The following is a 26,767-nucleotide window of genomic DNA, read 5'->3' as shown; positions in this document are numbered from 1 at the left end:
CAAGTCCAAACTAAAGAATATTATAAGCTTCCTCAAAATTTGAAGTGAGGCAGGTTGCCAAATACAGATTGTATGGTGAGGTGGAAAACAGCCTGGGGCATAGGTAGGCTACATCATTTTTCAAAATGAAAGTAGGACACAGTCAGCTATTTGCTTCACAGGCATACATGTAGCTACACCTCTCTCTAGATAAGTGCCTTTGTATTTTTATCTTGATATTCATCTGCAGTCTACTGTTCGTTGGATCATTCTATTTACATTCGGCCCTATGTATGGTACAGGACTGGGACAAGTTGGAAATCATAAGTTCACATCCTTACTACTAGTGCAGTTTCTCTGTCGTGGTCTTGACAATTGAAGGACGTCTTGCTCTTAACGTTTCCTTACCATGAATATCTTTACAAATATTTGTGAAAGTCAAGTATTAGTTGAGTGATTTCGTAAAGCCACTATGATCATCTGTCAAAGCACCCGTTGAGGACCTCGAGGAAGTTCTGTAGTTGTTAAACCACAAGAGGTCACTATTGCGTTTCAGTCAGGATAGTTGTTTGAATTAAATACTTCTTGCAATGTTATCAGGGTGTTATTTAACATTGCAGTTCATTTCACAAACCATTTTAAGAATTCTTTGAATCAAATAGTTTTTCTGTGAATATAAAATATCTAAATAATGCAAATCTGATCCATGGATCTTATTGTGATTATCACACTGTAGTTCCAACCTCAGCCATCTATCTGGTTTGTGTTACACCATGTCAAATGCTTCTTCACAGTTCTACTTAAATCGTCACTGTACTAACTCATGATGTATGACCTGCCCTCCAGGAGGAAAAGCAAGAGGGGGAGAGGGTGCACCTCAAATCACAGCCAGTGAGGTTCTCCCAGGTACAACGAGCAGCTGACTCCACTCCAAAACTCATCATGACAATCAGATCAGTTATTACCTAGTTTGAACAGTCAGTGTGTTGCTAAATACAAGATAGATATAACAGAAGGAATATTTGAAGGTACCTCCTCGGAGATGGGGAATGACAGGGCTTGTTCTGCTAAGAGCAATGTGAAAGAGAGAATCAGTCAGACAATGATACTGGCCATTAGGTGTCCTCAGCGTGAGAGATGAACACTTACTGCATTTATTATACCCTGAAGGTCAGGAAACAGCTGTGAGGCATGGATGATCCTTTCACAACAGTCTGCACCAGCTGTGTCTCCTCACTCTTATCAAATACTGTTTAAGCATAGATTTATACAAACTTCAGTGGCGTTATTAACTTGCATCAAGGACTTTAGTGTTTGTCATCCACAACCATTAGTGCCATTTAGTAGCAGGATGGTAGTTAACTTTACACTAAGATTACGTAAACTACCATGTAACTCAATAGGAATACACTCAAAAACATTCTAGGTAGATAGGAATTATGTATATTAAATGGTTTGATGTGTCGGTGCTGTACGTTATTATAAAGTGTTTAATAATTCAACTCAAAGGGGTTTAGTATTGTGTTGGATTATACCATTTCAAAAATATTTTATTAACATGATCTCCTTCAGACAATCCCTACCACCCCAGTCCTGTTTGTAAAGTGTAATAGTCATCACCATCAGCATTCTCTCCACACCTGCAGAACATCTGACACGGTAAACGGTCAAAGATTTGAAAGTAGCTGTGGAACAAAGGCAGTGACTGTAGTAGACTGTATGGTGTCCCTTCATCCCCCTGCTTTTCTCATTCCTCAGCAGGTGAAGCGTGTGCCCTGGGGAGAGCACAAAGTCATACCAGGCTCCCTTCTCATTTCTTCCTCAACATGTATAGATCAGTGCGACGGATGGAAAAGACATGAGGCGAATCATTTCACTCTGTGACTTAGGTTAGTGGCGACTTGGATGGATTCATCAGAATTCACTTACACCGACCACTTGACACCCTCTCATTGGTTTATACAATCTGTTGTCCTCATCCAATCATTACTCAAGATGGCATATGTTCTATATGATTGATTGGCAGGTGTGGGTATAATAAATGGATAATTACTTTTAAGGCTTCTCCTGCAAAGCCATTGGATCAGTAATAATAACCATGATGAAGTTGGCACACTGAGGTTTTTTTGTGTCCATCAATGCCAATCAACTTGGCAGATATTGATTGGTGTTAAAGTCCATTAGGATGCTATGTTTAATTGGACTATCTGATATTGGAAGACCAAGAACTGTTTCTGGGCGGAACTGTTTCTTTATAGGAGAGAGAGAGGGTAGGACAGATCTTGGTGTTTTTTGGCCAGAATCTAGTCTGCTTGTGTGTGTGTGACTGGAACCATTGTGTTACTGACAATAGTCCAGTGTCTTGCTGGTGCCAGCATACTCTCTCACCATGAACGAGGGAGAGGGAGAGAAAGAGTGAGGTGCATTCCTCAAACTCTCCCCAAGCAAACAAGCCTTGCTGTTCATGTGGCAGTGTATGTTTGTCACAGTGAGAGAGTGGTATTCAGTGAGGCTGAAGCATTAGTGTAGTGTCTGTTGTTCAGTGTTCAACTAGATTCACTGAGCCGGGAAATACATTAGAGGACAGTGCTTTTCAAATGTGCCGAATCAGCATGGACTGAAATATCAATATATGTATATGTGGAGGGGTGGGGTTTTTAAATAAGACATAAATCGCAGCGGGGCTGTTGACAAAGGCTAAAAAATACAAATGAACAGGAAACATTTCTGCCTGGAAAGCAGTTCCTCCCTCCTGGAACAGAAACTTTAAGAGTCAACAAGAGTTGTGGTTGGAGTATGCTGTGGGATGGGCTGGAAGCTACTTGGTCCTTCTCTCTGTAAACAATACTGGAGTCAGGAGATGGAGGCAGAGTGGGATGGCAGTGATATATATGTAGAGTATAGGCACATAAATACATACATCCATTCATTCATACATATATAGTCATGCCCCCCCCCCCCTCCCTCATACAGACAGGCTGATATGCTGGTGAGAAACACATGAATGAGGAAGAAGAAAAACAACGTGAGTGTGTGTGTGAGGGAGAACAGGAAAACAAAGGGGAAGACAAACACAAAGAAAGAAGGCTGATTTGTTTTGCTTTTAACAGGAGTCTTTCATCTTCGCCTGTGGCGCACGCGTGTGTACGGGTAAATACAGTCCGAGGACAAAGCCGTCGGTTGGGTAAAGGTTTTCTCCAAGGTTGCCGGGCGGACGGGGCTCTGCTGTCAGTCGCTGATTGGCTGATGGGGTGGAGCGAAGACGCCACCTCTCACAGCAGCAGGCAGCCGCCCCTCTTTTTGCGTTTGCGGACCTGCAGCGCCGCCCTGGTGGCCATTTCAAACACCTCCCGCACGCCGTCCTTGGTCTTGGCGGAGCACTCCAGGTAGCCGAAGGCACTGATGCGGTTGGCCATGTCCCGCCCCTCCTCAGGCTTCACTGGCTCCTGGGGAGGTCCACATGGACAAAAAAAACCATGGTTACTACAGCAACACACACTAGCAGAAGAGATAGACACACATACCCAAACACACCACCACCACCCACATGAGACACAAACGTTACCAAGATCCACACCCAGGCTCACGCACAAGCGTACCTGTTTCATCTTGGCCAGTTCCCTGCGTGTGTGCTCGTCGTTCCTCAGGTCCTTCTTGTTGCCCACCAAGATGATGGGGACGTTGGGACAGAAGTGCTTCACCTCCGGGGTCCATTTCTCCGGAATGTTCTCTGCCGGGCGGAGGAGAGACACAGACAGACCATACTGAGTCCATACAATCCTTCACTACACCGTGATCCAGATACCCCCCCAGATCCCAGCTTAACCTGGACCAGATAGAAAACATGCTGGTCAATGGAGAAGCCATCCTGAATGGGGCTATCTGGTTTAAGACTAGACAACGTCAGAGTCTGGGAAATGATCTAATGTTTCCTTAAAAGGCCCGTTGGGAAAGTTCCCCCGGTCAAGACAGATCCTGAAACCACAAGAGGAACAACGTTGGTCTGTCACATCTTATTGGACCCAAGTCAGACATTTGATTTTCCAAAGATGGAGAGATGCCGATTGGAGATATGACAGGATGAATGCCAACCGCATTTGCCAGTTGGCACAGTCGTTTTGAGCCCGGGGAACAAGTAATGAAGTCTTTGCTGGTTTGACAATGACTTATTATGACCCAAGAACGAACACAGCTGTCCAAAAAATACATGTTCTTTCGCGGTTTCCTGGAACTGTCTTCGTCTCTCTTGTTAAGGGTTCCAGAATGTACCCGGCCCATATTCTGGGACTAAACCAATCACATTTACTCGAGAGGAAAAATTGTCCGTATTTGTTCACAGGGAAAAATATGGTGCTGATCTTAAAATGACTCCTCCACTTAAATAAGAAAGACATGACAGAAATACAAAAGAGTGGTATAACTTCTATCAAAGACAAAACCCCACTCACCAAGTACTCAGAGAATGACATGTCAGTGTGTCCCAATTATAGTGCAGATGTCCTTGCGTGTGTGTGTGTGCATCCCAGTCTTACCTAAGCTGTCGGGGCTGTCTATAGAGAAGCACATGAGGATGACATCCGTATCTGGGTAGGACAGGGGCCTCAGTCTGTCATAGTCCTCCTGACCTGCTGTGTCCCAGAGGGCCAACTCCACCTGCCACACAGAGACAGCCCCACAGGAAGGAACACTTACTACTGGCAGGTAGAAAAACAGACAGAAAGGGCTGGAAACCATCGAGTTGGGAAATAGAGCAGGAAAAGAAAGGGGGGTGGGGGGTCGGAAGAAAGCTCCTGTCTTCTCTAGCGAGTGTCTAGTCCCGACTCCCCAGGGCTAGTGTCAGGTCTACACTGGGCTGTCTGCTGGCTGTTAATCACACTGGGGCTGGGCTGGCCTGCTTTATATAAATACAATATCTTCAAGTGGTGTTACACACACACACAGAAATCCAGACCACAGCAGACTTATGGATGTTGTTTATACTTTAGAATTTAGACCAGGCATATTAGCTCACTAGTCCACTTCAAACCAACGACCACAAATGTTACTGAAATTCATAAATACTGTTCCGACACCCACTTGAAACCATTGTGAAGAAACACATTTCAGATGAGAAAAACATTGATTCAGTTCAGGTGTCCTAGAGGGACAGAGACCTGCTAGATGCCCTGGCCTTGTGTGACCACAAGGTGTCTCTGAGGAGCAAGTGCAGGTGCCATGGTCCCCTCCTGCTTCTCCATGTACTTGGCCTGAGGCTCGGTTTACACTGGTCCAGTCAACAGTGCAGTGTTGACATCAGAGAGTTTATTCTCATCCGTCATCACACATCACACAACCTTCCCATAAACGTCCTCCACTGTGCTCCATTTATTTATTTGATGAACCAACATGCTCCACTACAACACAAAAAACCTTTTGGGTTGTGTGAATGCGTGTTTGAGTTCCTCCAAAAAACGATCAAATATTTGCTGTTATGTTCTGGTATATTTTGCAGTCATGTAGCACAAGGCAAGATCAAACCCAGATCGTATTTTTGACCCATGTTGCCTCATAATGGTTTTGTACTTTGTGTACAGACTGAGTTGACTTGTAAGGGTTTAAACAACAGGGGAGTGAGCTGATTGGAGACCTTCTAGATGGGTATACAGGAAATGAGGCATTAGTCATGATGGGGAGGGGGGACTTGTTCCAACCCCATACAGGAAGTAAGTGGAGGGATCCATTTCCTGTTGTTCCCTCATGAGACCTGTGGTCCCCCCTCCCCTCCCTCCCACCTCCCCTCTCTCATTGCAGTCAGTTCCTCAGTGCAACGCTTGCCATGTTCTCACAGTTATGGGTGTACTTAAGCCATTTTGTCCTCTGAAAAAACACCACAGATCTGAGCTGTCAATGGAGAAGAAGACAGAGAGAGACACAGAGAGCAGAGAGAGAGGGTCAGGACCTACCTGTTTGCCGTCCACCTCGATGTCGGCGATGTAGTTCTCGAACACAGTGGGCACGTAGACCTCGGGGAACTGGTCTTTACTGAAGACGATGAGCAGGCAGGTCTTCCCGCACGCTCCGTCCCCCACGATCACCAGCTTCTTACGGATAGCAGCCATCTGAAACACAGGGTCCAGAGGCACAGCTTTTTAATACTGACAACTGTGTGCGCTTGGTCAGGCTGCGAGGTGGCGTGGATCATGTATTTTAACATCCATTTCCAATCTCTCTCAGAATGACCACCTGGAGACACGTTGATACCGAGGGCATGGGCTCATCCCCAGCATCCTGCCCTCAAGACATCATAACTCAGAGTTTGGTGAGACAGTTGCTGTTCCACACTGGAGGTAAGCGGGAGGGCGGCATGGAAATAGACACAGAAAAGTTGTAGAACAACTTGTCTGTTCTTCCTCTAACCTCGCAGTATCAGTGAACCTGGCTAACCAGTGACAAGCATGTAGCACACTAGTCAGATATGGGCATGGAGTGAGTAAGAGACAGAAGACCTCTGCTCCTAATCTGCAGGTGTAGATGGGCCGAGCAGCCTCACAGGAAGTCTGAACACACCGCTTTGCCTCCCACACACACACCGACCTAGAATCCAATGTTACCAACCACAGCTAGAGGGCCTAGTTTATGCCTTTCATACTGATTCATTTTGGACTTGGTGCAGTGAAACACACGTACAGATCGATGGTTAACTCCCACTAGCTGACAATAATAGAGAGAAGGCGAGTAGGTGATGAGACAAGCGTCTGGATGGCTTCCAGGACTCAGCCTCTTCAGATCCACTATGGCGACCACACACACACACACACACACACACACGCGCGCACGCGCGCACGCATGCGCGCGCGTTGAGTCTTGACATATTCATTATTCCGCATGTCTACAGGTGAAAGCGCGGCGGTTGATTGGGAATGCTTTGGTCAGACAACCTTTAAGCCCTCCCTGCTGCTCGCCCAGGAGAAGGTCAGTGAAGAGCGAGCTTCAATGTCTCTCTGGTCCCCCTGTGTGTCGGTGTGTGCCCGTCCTCTGATGACCTTCCATTGAAGGTCCCAGCCTTGAAGCCTCATTCTCCAGCCACAAGAGTGAGAGGTATTCTTAGGCAGGGAAACGCACACATGCACCCCACACGCACACACAGTAAATCAGGCCACTGTTGTTGAATTGTCTCTGGAGAGAGCCACCTGTTTTGTGTGATAGCAGCCTGCTGTACAGCTCCATACATCATACTGTCACTGTATGCTGCAGGGGACGCCCAGCAGCACACACACATTATAAAGCCAACATTGACACACACAGGCTATTTTCTTGCCAACACATTATTTTGTGTTGGAGAGAAGTGTCTCTATACAGTATTCGCAAATACAGAAACAAGTGCAGATCCCAGGGTGAGTGGGTGGTGAGTGGGGGGGGGGGGTCGAAGAGCGAGGCAAGTGCAGCCCGTTGGTGTGTGAATGGCGCGGTTCTCCACAGCATGTGGGAGGTGACAGGATGCAGTACAGCTCGGCCCTCTGGACCCTGCCCTGTGGAACACGGCCCACTTCCTGTCCGGACGCCAAGGCCAGCAGGGGCGTCTGAGAACGGCCGACCATGTTCCTTTTATCTTTCTGTGGCTTTTCCTTCTCTATTCTTGACCCTTCTTGCTTGTAGCCCTCTACTAGCTTTATTAGCTTGAATTTGACATGCAGGCCTATGTCATCTAGAACCAGCTTGGATGGCAAAAGGAGCACAGTGCAAACCAGTTTCTCTCAATAGACAAGTTTAAATAGCATTTTGGGGGCTTGTTAGATTTCTGAACTTGAGTAGATCAGGGTTTATTCCCATGGAAACAGCAGGACACATTACCTGTCCAAGCATTTCTCCTTGTTTGGATTGTCTCCATTAAACCCAAATCGGACTGTTTAAAACCTTCACATTGGCCACAGCAGGAGATTCAACTGATTCGACCATCGAAGGGCTTGTTTATCTATGCTGATAATGACACACATCCTTGATGATTTTGTAGCAAGATTGAACAAAAGACACAACATTGAGGGCAATGTCCTTAGATGTCATTGTGGATCCTCCATGTGAGGTGCAGTGAGTGCTTCCATTTTGTCTTCAACTTGGAGTTAGCTGGAACCAACAACATGATTACTATTAATAGGGATGTTGTCAGTAGACTGTTAGTGTAGCATGATGGATGAGCAGGGGCTAAACGCTGCAAGCTAGTCAAAGTGCCCTGGGGCTGTGCTGAACCAAGTAGCAGCCAGGCTAACTGATTTCAATCAAACTTCTAGTTCAACATGAAAAAACCCTTGGCACCATGATGTATCTCCTTCAGTAACAAAACTGACTGGAGCATCAATTATCAGCTGCTGGGCTGATTTTTAATATTTAATGATCTCGCTATATGTCATTTATGACCTAATGATGTATGAGGGGGTGTGTCCCGAGGACTGAAGAACGTTGGGGGTAATTAGGAATGTGTATCCTACACCTAGTTCCCAATAGTCTTGAAAGCAAGCTTCAAACAATTTTACAGTCAAAAAATATCAAAATGGTGTCTGCACCACTGTACAATACATTGACAAATAATGTGTCCAGATAAGAGCTGCCTATCCCTCCTTATAAAAGGTGCGAGTTAAAGTATGGCCGCCCTATCCTATTAGAGCGCATTTTAGGTTACCGTGCTGAACAAATTGGGATGTGTGTCAATTTCAAAAATCAAGACTCTTGAGTTTGTGGTAACACTGTCATAGAAAGAGTGGTTCCAGTGTAAGAACAGTCAGTGGCAGAACAATGCAGAGTAATATGTGGTGTGAACTATGACTGGGCGCAGTGTCTGGGGTTGGCCAACATACAAATTCTGTAGCTGTCTCACATGAGTCACATGATCTGACTCATGGGGGGTGGCCTGTATCTGTGTGTGTGTGTGGAAGAGAGAGAGAGAGAGAACGAGAACAAGAGAGAATGAGAACAAGAGAGAGAGAGAGAGAGAGAACGAGAAAGAAGTTGGCCTACTCTTTGGCAAGCTAGCGCCATTTAAAAAATCTTGTGATTCGGACAAAGTGTGAGGAGAGGAAGTTCTCATTGGTGAGCACACACACTCTCTCTCTCTCTCTCTCCCCCCCTTCTTCCTGTGTGACTCAGCAGGTGTGGACTGTAAGACCCATCTAACTGCGACCCCTAGTCCACATGACTTAAAATACATATCCTTCCTCCTTTTCTTTTCAACTACACAGTAAACATTTGACGAGTGAAAGGGGGGTTTTCAGCTCCAGTCCCCAAGTCCCTTTTGCCATTCTCACTATAGTAGATCAGTAGACCTATTACCTCGAGATGTAGGCTGCATATTTCTGACGCAATAGGAGACAGATCTCAATGCATTGCCAACGGTCCGAAACATAAAAAAAAATTGCCTACATTTGAAGCAACTAATGCACTACGGCATGATTCACCTCTACTGCAATTCAATATGCTACAAAATTATACATGTCTTTGGTTCTGAAGCACACAGCAATTAATAAATCAACAAAAAACGTCCTTCACTATTTGTTTCTCTAGTGTAGCCTACTTTATAGCAGCATGGCATGTTTATTAAATTGATGTATCTTATCAAATTGTCAGTCTTTTGAATTTTCGACACTTTTAATTTGAAGCAATTTGGTGCCGAAAGTGTAGGTCTTCCTCCTCCATGATCATGTGACTCCCCTGCCTGCCTCCCAGACTTGACAACGGGCCTCTAACAGCAGAAATGAGAGCGCGAGAAACACTTTCAGGAATCAAACTAGATAAAAAGACATACGGCCTCTACTAATAATTAGAGTATATCACATCAATCTAAATAATCTGTCGTGACGCTACATTAATTACTGATACAATGATGTGAGAAACTATGCACCCGGAGTTCTTCCCAAATTGTATCTGGTACACCCTTTTTCTCTGGGATATTCGCATCTCAACATCTCTAATTTGACCCCAAGATAAGTTCTGAACCTTTTCTTGAGGGCAGATCTGTCTGTCCACCCTAAACAAGATTCCCTGACAAATACTTGAACTCTAGGAGTTCTAATAAAAGGTACAAGAATTCTCATACAGAGGAGTATTGTATGGTATCACGGTTTGGGCAAACATGACAATGTTAAGGGTTGTGTATTATGACGTGAGCTGGCCCCATCCGAACTAGAGATTGAGTTTAAGAGAATCATTTATCCAGGCTGTCACAGTGTTTACAAAGTTACAAACAACACAACCTCAACATTGCAATACAAATCAATAAATTAGCCTGGGCTGTGCGGTACTCTGTCAAGGGCATGAACTGGAACTGTGACAAGAACTATATTTAAATCAACTTGGTTGTTGTGTGGAACAGATGAGGCAATACTGTTCTCAGACTGGACAAGCTTGGACTTGAGAAACTGCTGGGAACACAGTTTCCACTGCAGCAACACAAGCCAGCATGCTGACAGTGATTGTCACAAGAACAACAAACAATTTTGGTCACAAGAACAGTTGACCTCTTCTCTGATAAAAATGTTGATGTTTAAAATAGCAAAGAAATGTTAGAGCGGTGTGTTGTTAAAGAAGGTCTGGTGTGTTGTGTGCTGGTCGCACCTTCACTGATAGATTCAAAATATGTCAATGACCATCATAGGATTTGCCTTCTGAATCACCCAGGTATAGGCCTAGTCTTGGCTCCCACTCACTCGCAACATCAGACATGGAGCTATTTTCAAGGAGGGTCCTAAAGCCCTCCTTGTTGTTGGCAACTGTCGGGTTGGTGAGTTTTAGCCTTATCATGGCAACAAGTTAAGAGGAATGTCTCACCCAACTCTCACCCCCCTCAAACACCCCCCCCCACCCCCCAAACACACACCACCCACCCCCCAAACACACACCACCCACCCCCCTCCACTGTAATCTGTCATCCCCACTCTGAAACTCCTTATTCCTCCACTTTCTGCCCAGCTGTAGTGTGCCCAGCAGATTTCAGCATGAATGCACTATGCTGCCCAGTGTGCCCACGCAAAGATGCAGATTTGGAAAATGCCTGGAACGACATCAGGGAGCATATTTCATTCAGCCTATCCATGGGTGACTCAATGCTTAGTGTGTGCGCACACACCTCTTATTTTCCTTTCTCTGAGCCTGAGGTGCCAACTCAACTGTCACTTGATTGGATCAATGACGGGCGAGTGCCTCACGTCCTCGTGTCTTCATCATGATCTTATCTCTCCAGCACTCAGCAGACCATCATCACGACGTCATCGACACAGGACGGGACGGTGCCCTAGTTTGTGGTTGGACAGGTACAGCCACAATCGAGCACCTGGTGGACATGGAACAGGTGGTAACAGAACAAGGCCCACGGTGCCGTCGGTGTGACAGGGCTCTGGACGGCACTGTGCAGGATGTAGGGTTTGAGTGGGATGCCAGATGAAAGGCCATTGGGCTGGCGGAGAGCGCGAGAGGACTGAAATAGGACAGAGCCATAGAGACTCTTTCCCAGCCCAATGTATGGCACTGCACAGCTCGGCGCTGGTGACTGAAGGGGAAAAAAAACATAACTGAGATGTATCCATTCATTTGCCCTCAAACTCTCGCGATGGAAAAAAAAAAAGAAGACAGAACCAACAGACAGAGAAAAAGAGAGAGTGATAGACTGCAATAGCGAGACGGATATGACTGAAAGTGTGAAAGGGGTTGAAGGGAGACATGACATCAGTTTCTGTTGATGAGAAACAACGCACATAAATGGTCTTTGCTTTGATTCATATTCCATGACATTAAATAAATAATGGATGAATTTGTCATGATGTTCTACTGGGAAAGGGGCTAATAAGGATCTGGGTGAAGCAATGATCTCTCCAGAAAGACACCCTATTCCTCCAGTACACACATGCACACAGAGACACAGTCTCTTGCCCTTCCCTTGCTCCCTCAGTGGGAGAAATGGCCTAGTTTTACTATGCAGTTCATTTGTCAAAAAAGATAGAACAAAAGTGTCTCCTTCACCACGACCAGGACTGCTACTCCTCATCGGCGCTCTCATTCTGTCCCTGTCTCTTTCCTGTTTCCTGTGTTGCAGTGTGATGTCACCATCAGGGAGCTAATGTTCCGTATCCTAGGGCGCTAGCCTCTCCCCCCCACCCAACATCACACACACACACACACACACACACACACACATCATTGCCAGCAAACACAGGGACAACAGCTTGACACGTACGTTGTAGGGACACACACCTACCCAGTGCAAAACACGTGACTGTAGCAGGAAGTATAGCCGGACGTTTTGCAGGAGAAGACAAGGGCCGAGGGCAAGGAAGGAAGATAAGGAGAACAAACGAGGAAGAAGCCACCCTAGATCACAGACCAAACATTGAATGGTTGCTTTCTAAACATAGCGGTTGCTTTGGAAACTTGATTGTGACCTCCCAAACCAACACAAATCCACTTTCTGTTCAAAGACAACACAGACAGAATCTAACGACCTAGATAGATGTAGACAGCTCTAAGATCTAGCAAAGTGCTTCTGCACTCAGACAATATTCTTTAACAGGTCAGCACAGTGATGGCACCCCAGGGTATAAGTCTGGGTCTAGGGTGGGGCAGTCTGTGGATGGACCAGATATCCTCTCATGTTTTCACACTGACCCATTGAGCAACTCAACCATCTCATACAACCTCAACAACTAAAGCAACTGTAGAAAAGAGGAAACCATTTTTAGGGGACATATTGCATAGGCTAGCCTACTATTCATGATGGTCAAGACAAACAAAGGCATCAAATAATCTGAGTAGAGATGGGACTGTGTGTATCATGCACTACTAAATGAGACAGTACAGTACATTGTGTATGTTGGTTAGTCTTTTATGCTGTAGTGCTAATTATGATTAAAGCCTTTACATCCAGTGAATGTGTGTGGGCGTGTGAGGTAGCCTAATGTTAACGTGTGAATTGCTTGGTGGACAACGACAAATGTGAATTGCTTGGTCAGCAATCAGCTGTTCTACTACAATGACATCATTCTCAACCTCCCAACTTGATACATAGAAACTACAGTAGCCTATAAAAACTTAAAACAAACCTCGTTGGTCATTGTAGCCTAAATCGCAGTAAATACGCTTTCATGTCTGCACTATTCATTGGGGTTTCGTTTGGGTTGTAGTAGTCTTGTCGCTGGGACAATTTGTACATGTGTGGTGCAAGCATGTACGTTAGGCTATTTGCCAAATAGACGACGGAGCTGGTTCCAGCAACAAATCTTGCTGGCAAGGGAGGACTGCGACCATGCCATGGACGTTCAGAAACACGGCTGCCGAAGCCGAAGGGTGTGGTGTCGAGCGGTGACTCGGGGAGAGGAATGTCCCCGGGACCGGGAACTGTTTGTAAGATACGTCAGTTTGCGGCGATATAAGCAACTTATGGTCAAATAAGGTAAATGGTTAGTTAAAGTAAGTGCCTGGTTTGGAAATGTTTGATTTATAAATGTATATTTGTTCCTCGAAACGCCTACAACATACCACAATTACCTTACTAGCCAAACAGGTTTCCCACAAAACCGAAACGAGAAACTTTTCAGGATGTAGGCTTGAGTGGGCCGCATAATTATCCAGTACAACCAAAGTAAACTGGACAGTACGATAATGTCCAGTTTTAATCATTTAAGTTAGTCATAACAATGTGCATTCACACAGATGGTTATTTCTGGCAATAATGCGGAGCTGTAATCGACGGTTTCTCAAAATATGAACGGTGAACTAGTAGCCTATTTTGTACGAGTCGAGACACTTAAGTGTGCCCGCGAGATAACCTCTCTAAAATTACAAAACCTGATAGCTACAAATGTAAGAACTAATTGGGAATAACTTCGAAATACATGTTGCGAGTGGGGACTGTCAATCTGTTGATCCCTTGGATAAACATGCGTTCAAGCAGCCGCCACCTATTTTTCTATCCGAGCTCACAACTCACTTTACCGATTCTTAAAGCTGTCTCATATTTGACGTTAAATGTAATGAAACCTAATTCACTTGAAAAACACTTGAGCAAATTATATTTACCTCTCCCCTCGTCTGCCTTCAAATTTTAAATACTCCGTTTCTTTTCTTTTCGTTGTTGCCCTTCCCTTGTTGCAGTGTATTAATCAGGGTGTAGATTGGCAAGGAACGAAACTGACACACATAAGACCCACCCATTTGTCTACTGCCAGCATTTGAGATTCTTGCGTCCCATTGCTATTGGTTACAGAGGAGACGGCCGTTAGAGGGTTGAAGTCCCCTCCCCTCTACGGTTAGAAAATAATGACATCATTGATATAAGGTGGTTGGGTGGGGAGGGGAGGTGTGTGTGCGTGTGTCTGTGGGAGAGAGGGAGAGAGAAAGAGAGAGAGAGAGAGAGAGAGAGAGAGAGAGAGAGAGAGAGAGAGAGAGAGCGGGGGAGAGAGCGAGGCGGAGAGCGGGGGAGAGAGCGAGGGGGAGAGAGAGATGTACAACACACATACTGTTATCCTACCACTTCAAACCAAAATAACTCACAATTGTGCTCCCTTGCTCAATTAACCAACACACTAGTTGTTGTGAGATAGGCTTAGTGTTGTTCTAGTGTAGGGGTGTTTATTATTCCAAGTGTTGTCAGTGGATACGGATGAGACACCAATATTATTATACATTATTATACGGTCTTTTTCTGACAACCGTCTGGTGGCCCCCCCGCTCAATACCACCCGGTCCCAACACAAGAGCTCTTCTCCTGCCGGGACCCCCAGTGGTGGAATCAACTCCCCACCTCCATCAGAGACACTGACTGTCTCCCCACCTTCAAGAAAAGGTTCAATACGCCCTTGTTCCGGGAATACAATGGTACCTAGGAATAATTTGCTGGACATGACGTTAGTTTCCTCCAGGATCACAATCACTCTTACTTAGAGACTTGTTGCTCTTGTTGGTTAGCTGTAACTGATTTAAAATTATTGTACTCACTGTGAAATATTTTTACTGTTGTTTGCTTTTCTAGAGGTACACTCATGCACTTTTTTGTTTGTTTGTTGTTTAATTGTAACTTGTTTAACTACATGCTCTTATAGTTCTTTCCCATTTTTGTTTTTTTCACAATGTATGCTTCATGTTTGGCTACCCGCAATGTTTGGGGATATCTCGGTGTTATGATCAGTGACCTATGCACTTTTGTAAAGCTCTCTCTTGTAAGTCGCTTTGGATAAAAGCGTCTACTAAATGAATACATGTAAATGTAATACATAGTTGTGTAAGGCCATGGACTTTTATCCCACCCCACTGCTTTACCTAACACAGGAAATCACACTGCAGGGATTTGAGCTTTTTCTAAACCTAACCATTTGCAAAATGAAATTCTCTCAACAATGTCACTAGTTTACTTAGTACAGGACAGAACGCACATAACCCTCAAGAAAAGAACACTGCAAGTATAAATATATTAGCTCATGTTGGCCATCATCAGGACTACATTAATACCATGCCATTTCATAATTTCCAAACTGCACCAAGCCATTCCATCTAATGCTAATCCATTACCCTCTATTTAAAATGCACTGAGGTGATAGCAATACTTATTATAGTAACAATACTTACTTATAGTATTATAAGTTTAATTCAAACCAATTTTGTCTCATGGACAGCTGAAGTATAAAAATCTCTTTGATAACTCTGCCTCCCATTATTTTTATGATTAGTGCCACAGTTAACTGCTGTTTCCATGGTAATGAACATACATTTTGGTATGCTTTGTGACAAAGAGAGCAAAGGGTTTGCAATTTTCTGTTGTAGAACATACACTGTTATTTATAGTCACTGTTTGTGTTGGTGATGTTCTATGGAAGTGTACTGCAGTTTAGAAAAAACATACTTCTTATTTGTATGTATTATTTTGGTCACACACATCTACAAAGGCAACATTCAATATGCATCCAAAACACACACACACACATTCCATCCTTCTAATCCATCCTGAAAACATAAGGAGCTCTGTTGCCCTTAACCACCAAAACACCCACTGAAGACACACACATATACCTATCTTTATGTGATTATAGGTAATCATCCGATATTTCCTTTATTGGTTTTGATTGTGGTGCTGTTGGTTTTTCTATGGAGGTTTTTTTGGGGGGTGATCTAAGTGAACAGTGATTTAAGAGGAAATCAGATGTGTTGCGGAAGTGAAACCAGACAAGGGTACATTCAGCTCTCATCGTCCCTTCTTTCTGTTGACTGAAATACATCTGGTCTCGAGCATAGCTTAAGTAAACCTCATCCACACTCATTTGAAATACATATTGTCTTCCTCTCTTTGCCTGTGGATTCGGTTTGTCAGATCGATGTAGATGCCTGAATGGAAAGAATGAGAGTTTGTTCAAAGTGATAAGAGATAGAAATCCCCTCTAGACAGTTGAGTAATTTCCCAGAGGAAGTATACTCCAGAGACGGAGGAAATGTCCTCATTTCACCCATCACAGGAGACTAGCACCGGTGCAATCTGAGGACACACTGACACCTGGTGGTCATGCAGGGTTTGAGCCATAGACCTCAGTTTTGGAAGAGAGGTTTCTAAATTAATTCTTTCTTTATTTGAAACACACAAAACTTGCACTTGCACAGATATCTAGGTTTATGCTTTAGAGGATTAGACTGCAGCCTTACTATTACCCTTTGTGGATCAAGATTCTGTGAAAATGACTTCAATCCAGGACCAACACATCACCTGTATGTAATTTCCAAACATTGCAAAATGCTCTGACTCTACAAGTATCTCTCTGACTACTCTGACAAGCAGCTCAAAGGCTGAGAAACTGGAAGAAGGAAAATATTTTTCCAATGAGATCCTTTAAAGTCATCACATTTTCAATTTAATGGTGCGTTAGATGTAAACTCCCTCTGAAACTTTGGCTACTGCTGTTTTTATCAGAGGTGTCATCCATTGCCCACCCACAGACCCATAGACTCCAGCAGACAGAGACGTATTGATGCAGACACACATATACACATATACAGTTGTCGTCTGTAATGCATATTAGCGTTTCATTAAAGGGCATGGTTCTGCCCCCTCAGAGTGGTAAGAATAACCAGCCTCAACGGACATTGAGCCTGCTACCATCTGGTGTGTGGGAAGACAGGCCTTGGTCACAAATACTTTGCTGTAGGACAGCAAACTATATCTATATTGACAAGTGAAACGTGTCAGTGCCAGAATGAGGGAAAACAAACAATCAAACCTCAATGTGGTTAGTGATATGTTCTGATCACGTTTTGATGATTGACCAATGGTACTAAACCGCTGCTAATTAATTTACTTGGAGTGTGTGTGTCCTGATAAACCACAATTTTGGAATTTCTTTGTTTTTTTTCAGGTAAAAGACAGCTACGGTAGTAGCTGGGGAGTCAGATGCAAGGGTGTACTTCAGTGTTTTCACCACTAGGACACTGTCAAATCCTATCGAACACAATCATGTGAATTGCATTGCCCAATTAAGTAAATATACTTTCTTGATGACTTGGAGACCTGGAAAGGACTATCTGGAAGCCTCATTAACAGCTGTCAGAGTTCATTAAATAGTGCAGAAAGGTAATTCAGGTAATAACTTGCCAAGCTTCCTCCCATGTCCTTTGTGACAATGTCAAAGAGAAGACTTAGTGGGAGAAAAGGTTGCGAGCCTATTAGAATGACTGAAACTCATCCTGTACGCAAGTACAGATATAGTAAATATCTAAAACCTAGGCCAGCTCTAAAGTTATTCAGTATACTTAGGCTGCAATTACAGTTTTTCTCAATTGCTAAAACACTAAAACCCATTGGCTGAACAAAGTTCTCAGTTGCCTGAACTCATGTAGCTTATTGTGCCTGTCTGCTGTTAATACCTTAAACCATTTCACATGGTAAAACACAATTTGCAGATCTCACTTAGAATTCTTATTTTTAGAACACATTCTGCACTCTAATGCACATGTCATACATACTGGTGAACACAAATGGCAACAATCAAATACAAATAAAGAAAACATGTCATTGACTAAACACAACCATTCAAATTTGATTTCACTTGTTTCAAATGATGTGACACAACCAATATAAGCCAGTTCAGAGAGCAAACAGGTTGTTGAAGGTGAGAAAATATTGTTTGTGATGTCGACATAGTGCTCTGGCCTGACCCAGCCCAAAGACAAGAAGAAGCACATTGATCACATGTTTACTCCTTTGATTTGTGTCCCTTTTACTGTAGTATTGTATAAGGTAGTACAGTGCATTGTAGACTGTATACTGTACAATGAACAAATTGTATGGGCCTGAACATTTATTTTCCATTTGTTACAGTAAGAGTACTGACTGCTCAATAGATTTTTACTGGTTGCAGGTTCATATCAACAAAAAACAAGAGTGAGATGTGAGTAGTGAGATGCAGGGTACAGTACTGTATAGGGGTACAACGAGGAGAAAGAGCAAAACAATTGCAAAGAGCAAAGCAGAGTAGTCATTTCTTATCAATTTTGAGCTACTATGATAGAACATGTTTTTGTTCATCAAAAGACAATGACGGATAAGTATGAAATTTGTTTTGAGATTACGTAAAAATGTACTTTGGTGTATTGTTTACTGACTGCTTGATAGTGTATATTTTGGATCACTTTGTTTATGATACCGGAGCAGTGTTTGATTTTGAGCACAGGTAAATCTGTTTTGAGGCAAAAGTTTTATTTTGCAAGATGATTCAGAGGTTTTGTAAATAATGCTTGAAGATGAGGTTTTGTGTTTACAGTTTTGAGAAAGTGGGTGACTGTTTCAAGAAATGTGTTTTAGAAATTGTGAAAAACTGTAAACAGTTAAATTGGCCACAGCGGTTCCTTTCTTTGTGATGAAAAAAAAGTATATTTGTAAAAATATTGCAGAATTTATGAAAGAACAGGAAGGGAAATATAAAAAAAGCAACCTTGGTAGACAATACTTCAAGCATAAAAAAATGAGATTGTCCACTTCAGTACATCTTTTCTACAGCTCTTCATATGACTTTTATGGAACTCAAGAGTCATCAAGAAAAGGAGGTAGCTTTACCAGACAGCCATGTGCTCAGCCCTGCAGTCTGTTTATAGTGAAGCTGTCTGCAGCCCATGGGAGCAACTGTCTGTGCCACAGGACCATGCAAAATGGTCGCCCCATTATAGAGTGAGTGATCGTGTCTGATTATGATTAACCATGCACAGGTGGTTTTGGAGAGGGGGGGAGGGGGAGGCAGAGGGAAGGAGGAAACATGGAGAAAGAGCACCAGGTGGGATGGGAGGGGTAAGGGAGGGAAGATATGGATGAGTGGAGGGGCTGTCAGAGACAGATCGTTTTAGAGCTGGGTATCTCATAATGAACACAGTCGTCTGAGTGTTTTGAAGAAATTGCAACTATGTTCAATTATTCCTCATTCCGACTAAGTATCGTAGTTGCCAAGCATCTCTAAGGAATGCAGCGTGAATGACCACTCTGAAAGAGAGCCTTTTGTCATTGTTTGGCAATGGAATGTAGGAACTCTTTGTAGGAATTCTGTTTGGCGATGGAATGTAGGAAATCCCTTTCAGAGGGATTTCAGTGATTCCAGAAACAGTGTTGAGCAAGCTCTGGCTGCAGAGTACATTAGCCGGGTGTCTCTGAGCAGGGCTAGCACACCAGACCTGTGTCTGTCTCTTGTGTGTCTGGGGGAGCACCATGATCAGGAGTACCCAATCACAGAGAAGCATGTGTTGCATGTCCCCTGGCCAATGGCTGTGAAGAAAGGTTGCCCTGTGCTTCAGTTGCTATTTATTGATATTGTGACACCATTGATGGGAACACTGTAATATAGAAGACAGTTGTTTGCAAGGGAGTATTTGAAATGTTAGTGTTATTATTCAGTCTGCTGCCATGACGATAGGTAAGTTGACCATAACTTCTTTCTACTTCAGCAATTACTGCGACTTTCATAGAACAAAGAGAAATATCAAATATTTTCGATAAATAATCTGCAAATTAGTTTTAGTAACATTTCCCTTGGTATAGGGGGCACTGTTGGCCTGCACAGTCAGCATTTTCTCCCTCATTATGGCCCGTGCATCACTTCTGTGCACTACAATCTCATGGACCAGTCTGTGCAGCGGCCAGTCAGTCACATGCTGGGCCTTGTGTCAGAAATGTTGGTTACCATACCTGGGAGGTAGAGGAGGGTCAGGACCAGAGACCATACCTGGGAGGTAGAGGAGGGTCAGGACCAGAGACCATACCTGGGAGGTAGAGGAGGGTCAGGACCAGAGACCATACCTGGGAGGTAGAGGAGGGTCAGGACCAGAGACCATACCTGGGAGGTAGAGGAGAGTCAGGACCAGAGACCATACCTGGGAGGTAGAGGAGGGTCAGGACCAGAGACCATACCTGGGAGGTAGAGGAGGGTCAGGACCAGAGACCATACCTGGGAGGTAGAGGAGGGTCAGGACCAGAGACCATACCTGGGAGGTAGAGGAGGGTCAGGACCAGAGACCATACCTGGGAGGTAGAGGAGGGTCAGGACCAGAGACCATACCTGGGAGGTAGAGGAGGGTCAGGACCAGAGACCATACCTGGGAGGTAGAGGAGAGTCAGGACCAGAGACCATACCTGGGAGGTAGAGGAGGGTCAGGACCAGAGACCATACCTGGGAGGTAGAGGAGGGTCAGGACCAGAGACCATACCTGGGAGGTAGAGGAGAGTCAGGACCAGAGACCATACCTGGGAGGTAGAGGAGGGTCAGGACCAGAGACCATACCTGGGAGGTAGAGGAGGGTCAGGACCAGAGACCATACCTGGGAGGTAGAGGAGGGGTCAGGGCCTGGGCAAGGAGAAGCTTGATGACGTGTTTGAGGATGTGCAAGCTGTGGAGCTGGAGGAGAACTGCTCCACCGCACTCATTGAGTTTCTGCAAAACCTGAAATTGCCTCCATGTCTTCCGTGGACCCTTCACCATAAGAACCCTTAATGCTGTTATGATTTGTTTGTATACTTAATCATTTATTAAGGGGAGGAGGGGGGAGGAAGAAATGCCTGAAGGGCGCTTTGTTCTAGTCAGGGTAATTATCACACCTGAGGGTTTCTGTCAGATTTTGTTGTTGTTGTTTTCATGCAGTCAGTATGGATGATTTCACTGACTATTTATAGGCAACTATGGGTGGGACAAGACTCTTGCTGACATGCGTCAAATTTGGAGTTGATTGTGATTCATAAAGGGAAACCTGCATGGAAGGTGCCTGCGCACAATTCTAAATCAGAAGATTTCTGTGCTTAAGCAATTTGTGTGTTTTGACAGAATGCCACATTTTGTTGTGAATCCTCCGCACAGTTTACAAATATGGCCCAGGACTGGGAAGATGACTCAGATGAAAGGAGATGTCATGCAGCAGCACGTTTATGAGGATGTATGACCTTGACTAGACACCACCCAGAAGGCTATTGCCATGCTTATCTGGAACAAAGGAGCAGATAAGGACAAACTGCTTTACAAACGTACGTGTCTGAAGTGACATGGCACTCTGAGGAGATGATGATGAAGAAGATGGACAAAACACTTTCTTCATCAGTTCCTACTCTGTGACAGGGATGTCATAGCACTGTGGTTGGGATGTACATAAGTCTTGTGTTGTAAATTACCATGGCAAAACACTTTGTATTTCCACTGTGTTGCATGCTCGTCAGAGTGGACTATCTCCCAGCATTGAGACCAGCCTCGACCAGGAACTCTTCGATTAAGAGGTACAAAGGACCACTCCACAGACCCACACAGCTCTTTTCTTTGACCTGCATGGCTCTAAAACCCAGGTCTCATAAAAAACCTTTGAGAGCTGAGTGGTTGAAAACAACTGCCCGACAAAACATGGCATTTCACTGCCTTAGACCTCACAAAGACCTGGCTTTGAAAATGACAGGGAAACTTTGGGGATTTTCTGCTATCTTACATGGAACACACATCCCGCTGTGCTGCTCAAATATCCAACGTTTAAAGGCATGTGCATGTCTGCATTTTTATGTTTGTGTGGGGAAAATAATGGTAATCCAGCTTATGCACAGTCAAGCATAGTGTTGGTGTGTGCGTGGGTGGGCACTGGGGTGGGAGGAGGCTGGGGCAAGGAGGGGGGGGGGAATTGGTGTCAAGGGGGGCAGAAAGCAAAACACAAAACAAGTTATATTTTGGCACCTTTCCCTTGCTCTTGTTTTTTTGTTTCAGTGTCTCCATCTCTTCTTCTCTTTTCTCTTTTCTCTTTTCTCTTTTCTCTCTGTCTGTCTGTCTGTCTGTCTGTCTGTCTGTCTGTCTGTCTGTCTGTCTGTCTATCTCTCTCTCTGTCTCTCTCTCTCTCTCTCTCTCTCTCTCTCTCTCTCTCTCTCTCTCTCTCTCTCTCTCTCTCTCTCTCTCTCTCTCTCTCTCTCTCTCTCTCTCTGTCTCTCGCTTAGCTGTGTGCACATAAAAATGCATTTATGGTAAACTTTCTTTTCTCAGTCTACATCTGAAGCCTTCTACTGCCTGATCTCATCCTGATAAGTACAAAAGCTGCTTGTAAGATTTAAAAAATAAGAGAATGAAAGGATGAGAGAGAGAAGTAAAAGATGCATGAGGAAATGAGAGCACAAGGGGGAAAAGAGAGAAAGAGATGGAGGGAGAAAAACGGAAAGAGTAAAAAGGAGGGACGTGTGGAGATATGCAGACAGAAAGAGGAAGAGAGAAAGATGGATTAGGAAAGAGAGAAAAGAAGATGGATTAAGAAAGAGGGAGGCGCTTCTTGTTCTTGGACCAGTAGCATGGAACAACATAATCCCAGATTTTGATGGCCATTGTTTTTTTGTCTTCCTGATAAGACTGTTGGATTATGAGCAGCTCTGGAATTATTGCACCCTTATCTCATTGTGTTCGACAGATTATAAACATCACCCATTGCCCTGCTGCTCCTCTCAGAGCACAAGGGAGAGAGAGAGGGACGGAGAGAATGTGTCAGTTTGTTTGTGTGTGTGTGTGTGTGTGTCTGTGTGTGTATTACAGTATGCGACCTTGAGAGATGCATTGACATACTGGCACCTATGATAAGAGACCGTTCTGAGACACATGCTGCTAGGAGATTGCAGTATCTGGACCATAGTGTCTGTATTCTCCATACGATGCTCCTCGATCCCTCTACCACGCAGGAGAGGGACACCCTGTGCCACGGCCAGACTCCCCCAGCTCCCTGCCTGTGTGTTTGTCCCAGTATCTATACCAGATCATGGGACACTTGGAGACAGAGGAGAAGGAGCTACAAACAGGCATGCCTGTGGCTGGCATCCCTGACAGGCCTGGGCCTTTTCCTATTCAACACACCCCCTCCCTCCCTCCCACTCCCCCCTGGTGTGAGCCGCCCTCGGGGCGTCATGGAGGCATGGGCAGCTCCCCCTCTCCAAGCATCTCCCAGCTGTCTCCTCCCTGCCAGGCCACCGTGTCCCTGGAAGTAAGCTTGGAGAGCAGAGCTACCAGGAGAGAACACAGGGAGGAGAGATATGGCTTATGTATGGGAAAGAGGGTGAGGGAGAGCATGTGTGTGTGTGTGTGTATGTGTGTTTGTCAGTTGTCATTGATAGGAGAGGGAGGGAGGTATGCTATTTCTAATCAACTGGACCAGCCAAAAGTTGTTAGTGTAATTGTTTATTTCCAACAGCCTGGTCACAGTAAGGATGCTGATTGTTTCTGTCCACTTCATCCTGCAGGGTTTGTTACTGTCACTCAGAGCTGAGCTGCTTTGTAGTGAGTTAGTACTACAGGCCTTCATGAATCTCTTCTGTAATGCTTCAGACATTGGTTTACTCCAAGTCAAATAGGATATCTAACTGAAGATATTGTGTATTCATAGATTCGTTTCCCACAAACTGAATGTTAACCTCCTGCAGAGTATTCGCATGAGTGGTGTGAATAGAATCAGTCGGATGATCATGGGATGGTTTTTGAAGAGTATTTGAAGATTGCCATGCTTTAGATTGAACATTGTTTGCTTTTTTAGTATCTCCAATGTGTTGGAGGGATTGGCCGTTGCCACGACTACATCCAAAGCTGTTTACAGGATGAAGAGAAGCTGCTTCTGAATTCCCAGAATCCTTCCTGGCAAGTCGGGCCAGTGTGTAGGAGAGATGTGAGGATGATCTGTGTGTGTCTATGTGTGTGTGTGTGTGTCTGTGTCTGTGTGCAGCCATGATCAATGACAGGATATATCCGAGGTAGAGACAAAAGAAGATTTTGCACAAACTTCTGAATCAAGTCCTTAAGTCTTCAAGAGACAAAGGCCGAAAAAATTATGATTCAACACTTTGTCTACAAGGTCTGTAGAAAGACAATACCTGTTTGAATATGAAGGATTGTCTCTAACTAAGAGTCTGACTATCCTTAATGGGAACAAATTAGTCTAACACGCAGTAAATCAAAGTCTAAAATGGCCTTTTGGAATTCAACAACTCTCTCAATCTCCCCAGCAGCTCAAGCCTGCACCCACAGTGGTCTCTGACAGTCTGTGTGTCCTGATCTGAGAGAGCTCCACACTTCCACGTCCCTGTCAATTATCCCCAGTGTTTCAGTTTTGGTAACTTAATTGCCATTTAAGTCGAAATTGTCACGTAAAAAAAAGACTACAAGTGAGAAGTAGCATCTGAGGAACTTTTTAATGGAGTTTTAATGGTGGCAGCGTCTGTTAGACGTGGTGAAAAGCAGATAATGAGAGGCAGGCCAATCTTGGGCAGGTCTCATTTGGATTTCATGCAGCTCTACAAGAGCACCAATTAGCAACGAGGCTGTAGATGAGGCTTTCATACTGAGACTGTCCAGAGGGGTAGATTGTGTGTGTTATAAAAAGGTACATCCAAATGGTGTGTGTGTGCGTTCTGGGAAAGAGAAAGTGCAAGAACGTATGGTTGTGTTATGTTTGTGTGTGTGTGCGCATGTGTGCTTGCTTGGCATGTAAAGTCGAGCTTCAATCCAGTGTATATCACAGAGATAATACTTTGCTGAGTGCAGCTGAATGATAACTGCTTTAAGTGCAAATTTGATGAGCATTCTACATTATGATGATCTACAAAGACATACGCTGCACTTTGAAGAACTCTTCATCCCTAGATGGAAACTCCTTCTTAAAAGTTATCCAAAAAGGCAAAAGGGTAGAATTGACTGGTAAACACCAGCAGATTGAGCGAAAACAAAATCTATGAATTTGAATCATAGCGAGTGATACGGGATGTGGCTGAAGGTGCATGACTCACACAGGAGAACCGTGCTAGAGAAAGAAGGTGCAGAGGAGAGATGGTTACGACGAGTGATGGAGAGATGAAGGAAGAAGAGAGGAGCGTTGGGTAGTCATAGTGATATCAGGGGCCAAAGGAGTCCTCCTCCAAGCGGGGAGTAAAACCAAAGTAACAGCGGTGACAGCTACAACCTCCCAGCTGCTGCCTTTCATATGCTAATGCTGATATTACAGGCTGCCAACGCCGCTCACAGGGCCCTTACACAACATCAGCCTCTCTGTGTGTGTGGGGGGGTGGGTGTGTGTGTGTGTGTGTGAAAACATATCCCGCAAAGTCAAAACAATCCAATTGCTGTGCTCTTTCGCATGAGTCACAACACTGAGCTGTACAGGCACACACACACACACACACACACACACACAGGCACACAGATACATACAGTCATACAGAAATACACACATATATACGCTTGCACACGCTCTCTTTCTTTCCTTCAGATTGTGTGGAACTTCAACCAAGTCCTGGCTAATCACAGAAGAACATCAGTAATAATTCATAGCAATTATTTCCTTCAGCTCATTTGTCTGCATATCCTTTGGTTTGTGGAGCTAATTTGCCATTCAGCACAGAAAATGAAGAAGGCGGTAATGTGGGTGGGTGTGTGTTTGTGTGTTTGTGTGGCTCTGTGTTTACAGTAAGCACTGAATTACAAATTACCGGGGCACTGTGTGGTATAGACTGTATGTGTGTGTGTCTGAATCTGTATCTGCATACGTATTGATGTATGAGAGAGAGAGAAAGAGAGGGGGGGGAGAGAGAGAGAGAGAGAGAGAGAGAGAGGGGAAAGAGAAGGAGAGAAACCAGTGTGTGTGTGTGTGTGTGTGCACATGTCTGTTTGTGTGACAGTTTGCATGCTGTGACCATGAGGTGGTTGTGTGAATGTGATATCCTCTGAGGGTATCGAGGAGCTCTTCTGTGAGAGCCACTGAGCACACTGATTGGCAGCGTCCTCAGAAGTACATAGCTCTCAGTGCCAGTGCCAGTCCACAGAGTGATGTGTAAATGCCACCAATCCCACAAGAAAGAGTCAGATCCATTTAAGGCTGTCCAATAAGCCTGGAATAGTGTTGTATAGACGTGTGCGTTTGTGCGTGTGTGTGTGTGTTATCTCTGGATACACATGCTGGGTTAATGTGCAATGCCAGAGAATATCGCACAAATGTAATCCCAAAAGGTTGAACGAACCCTTTTCCCTGCATGTTAAGCATCACACAGGGAGACAAAGCACCAGAGAAAGATGATGGCGGAAACGAAAAGTTGAAGGATAGACAGGAGAATGTCAGTGAAACAGATTCAAAAGAGAAAAGAGGGAAGCCATGGCGAAACGAAGAGGGCGAAGAAAGTCAAGACGAGCAAAGAGAAGACGAGAGATAAGTTATCTTGACTTCTTGTCAGGTTAATAGATTAGCTCAGCGTGCCGAATGAGATATGACTGGAAAATGGGCTCTGAGGCAGGCACGCACACTCTCAGAGGATCAATGACCCTGTCATGAGTGT

At 44.5% G+C, this 26,767-nt stretch overlaps 1 protein-coding gene across 1 annotated transcript; it reads right to left on the bottom strand.

Moving 5' to 3' along the window:
• Positions 1-1,491: 1,491 nt before the first annotated feature.
• LOC146251783 (rho-related GTP-binding protein RhoA-D-like) lies at positions 1,492-14,172 on the bottom strand. The gene is made up of 5 exons (XM_084680533.1): positions 14,014-14,172; positions 5,922-6,077; positions 4,512-4,632; positions 3,579-3,709; positions 1,492-3,425 (listed from the first exon to the last, which is right to left on the bottom strand). Exons 2-5 carry the CDS (start codon positions 6,075-6,077, stop codon positions 3,252-3,254), a joined length of 582 nt encoding a protein of 193 aa, XP_084536659.1. The 5' UTR covers positions 14,014-14,172; the 3' UTR covers positions 1,492-3,251.
• Between the last annotated feature and the right edge of the window lie 12,595 nt (positions 14,173-26,767).

The sequence above is a fragment of the Hypomesus nipponensis genome, chromosome 18 (genome assembly GCF_054491055.1).
Source record: "Hypomesus nipponensis isolate SF chromosome 18, ASM5449105v1, whole genome shotgun sequence".
NCBI lineage: Eukaryota > Metazoa > Chordata > Actinopteri > Osmeriformes > Osmeridae > Hypomesus > Hypomesus nipponensis.
Note: the sequence above shows the minus strand (reverse complement) of the source record. Positions and strands in the feature narration are given on the sequence as shown.

Bases quoted from the DNA above. Each gene is read 5' to 3' on its own strand.
- LOC146251783 (XM_084680533.1), bottom strand. From the start codon at position 6,077: ATGGCTGCTATCCGTAAGAAGCTGGTGATCGTGGGGGACGGAGCGTGC. The intron at 4,633-5,921 runs GTAGGTCCTGAC...TCTGTGTGGCAG, and splicing joins TCGAGGTGGACGGCAAACAG to GTGGAGTTGGCCCTCTGGGA. The intron at 3,426-3,578 runs GTACGCTTGTGC...GGACCTCCCCAG, and splicing joins AACTGGCCAAGATGAAACAG to GAGCCAGTGAAGCCTGAGGA.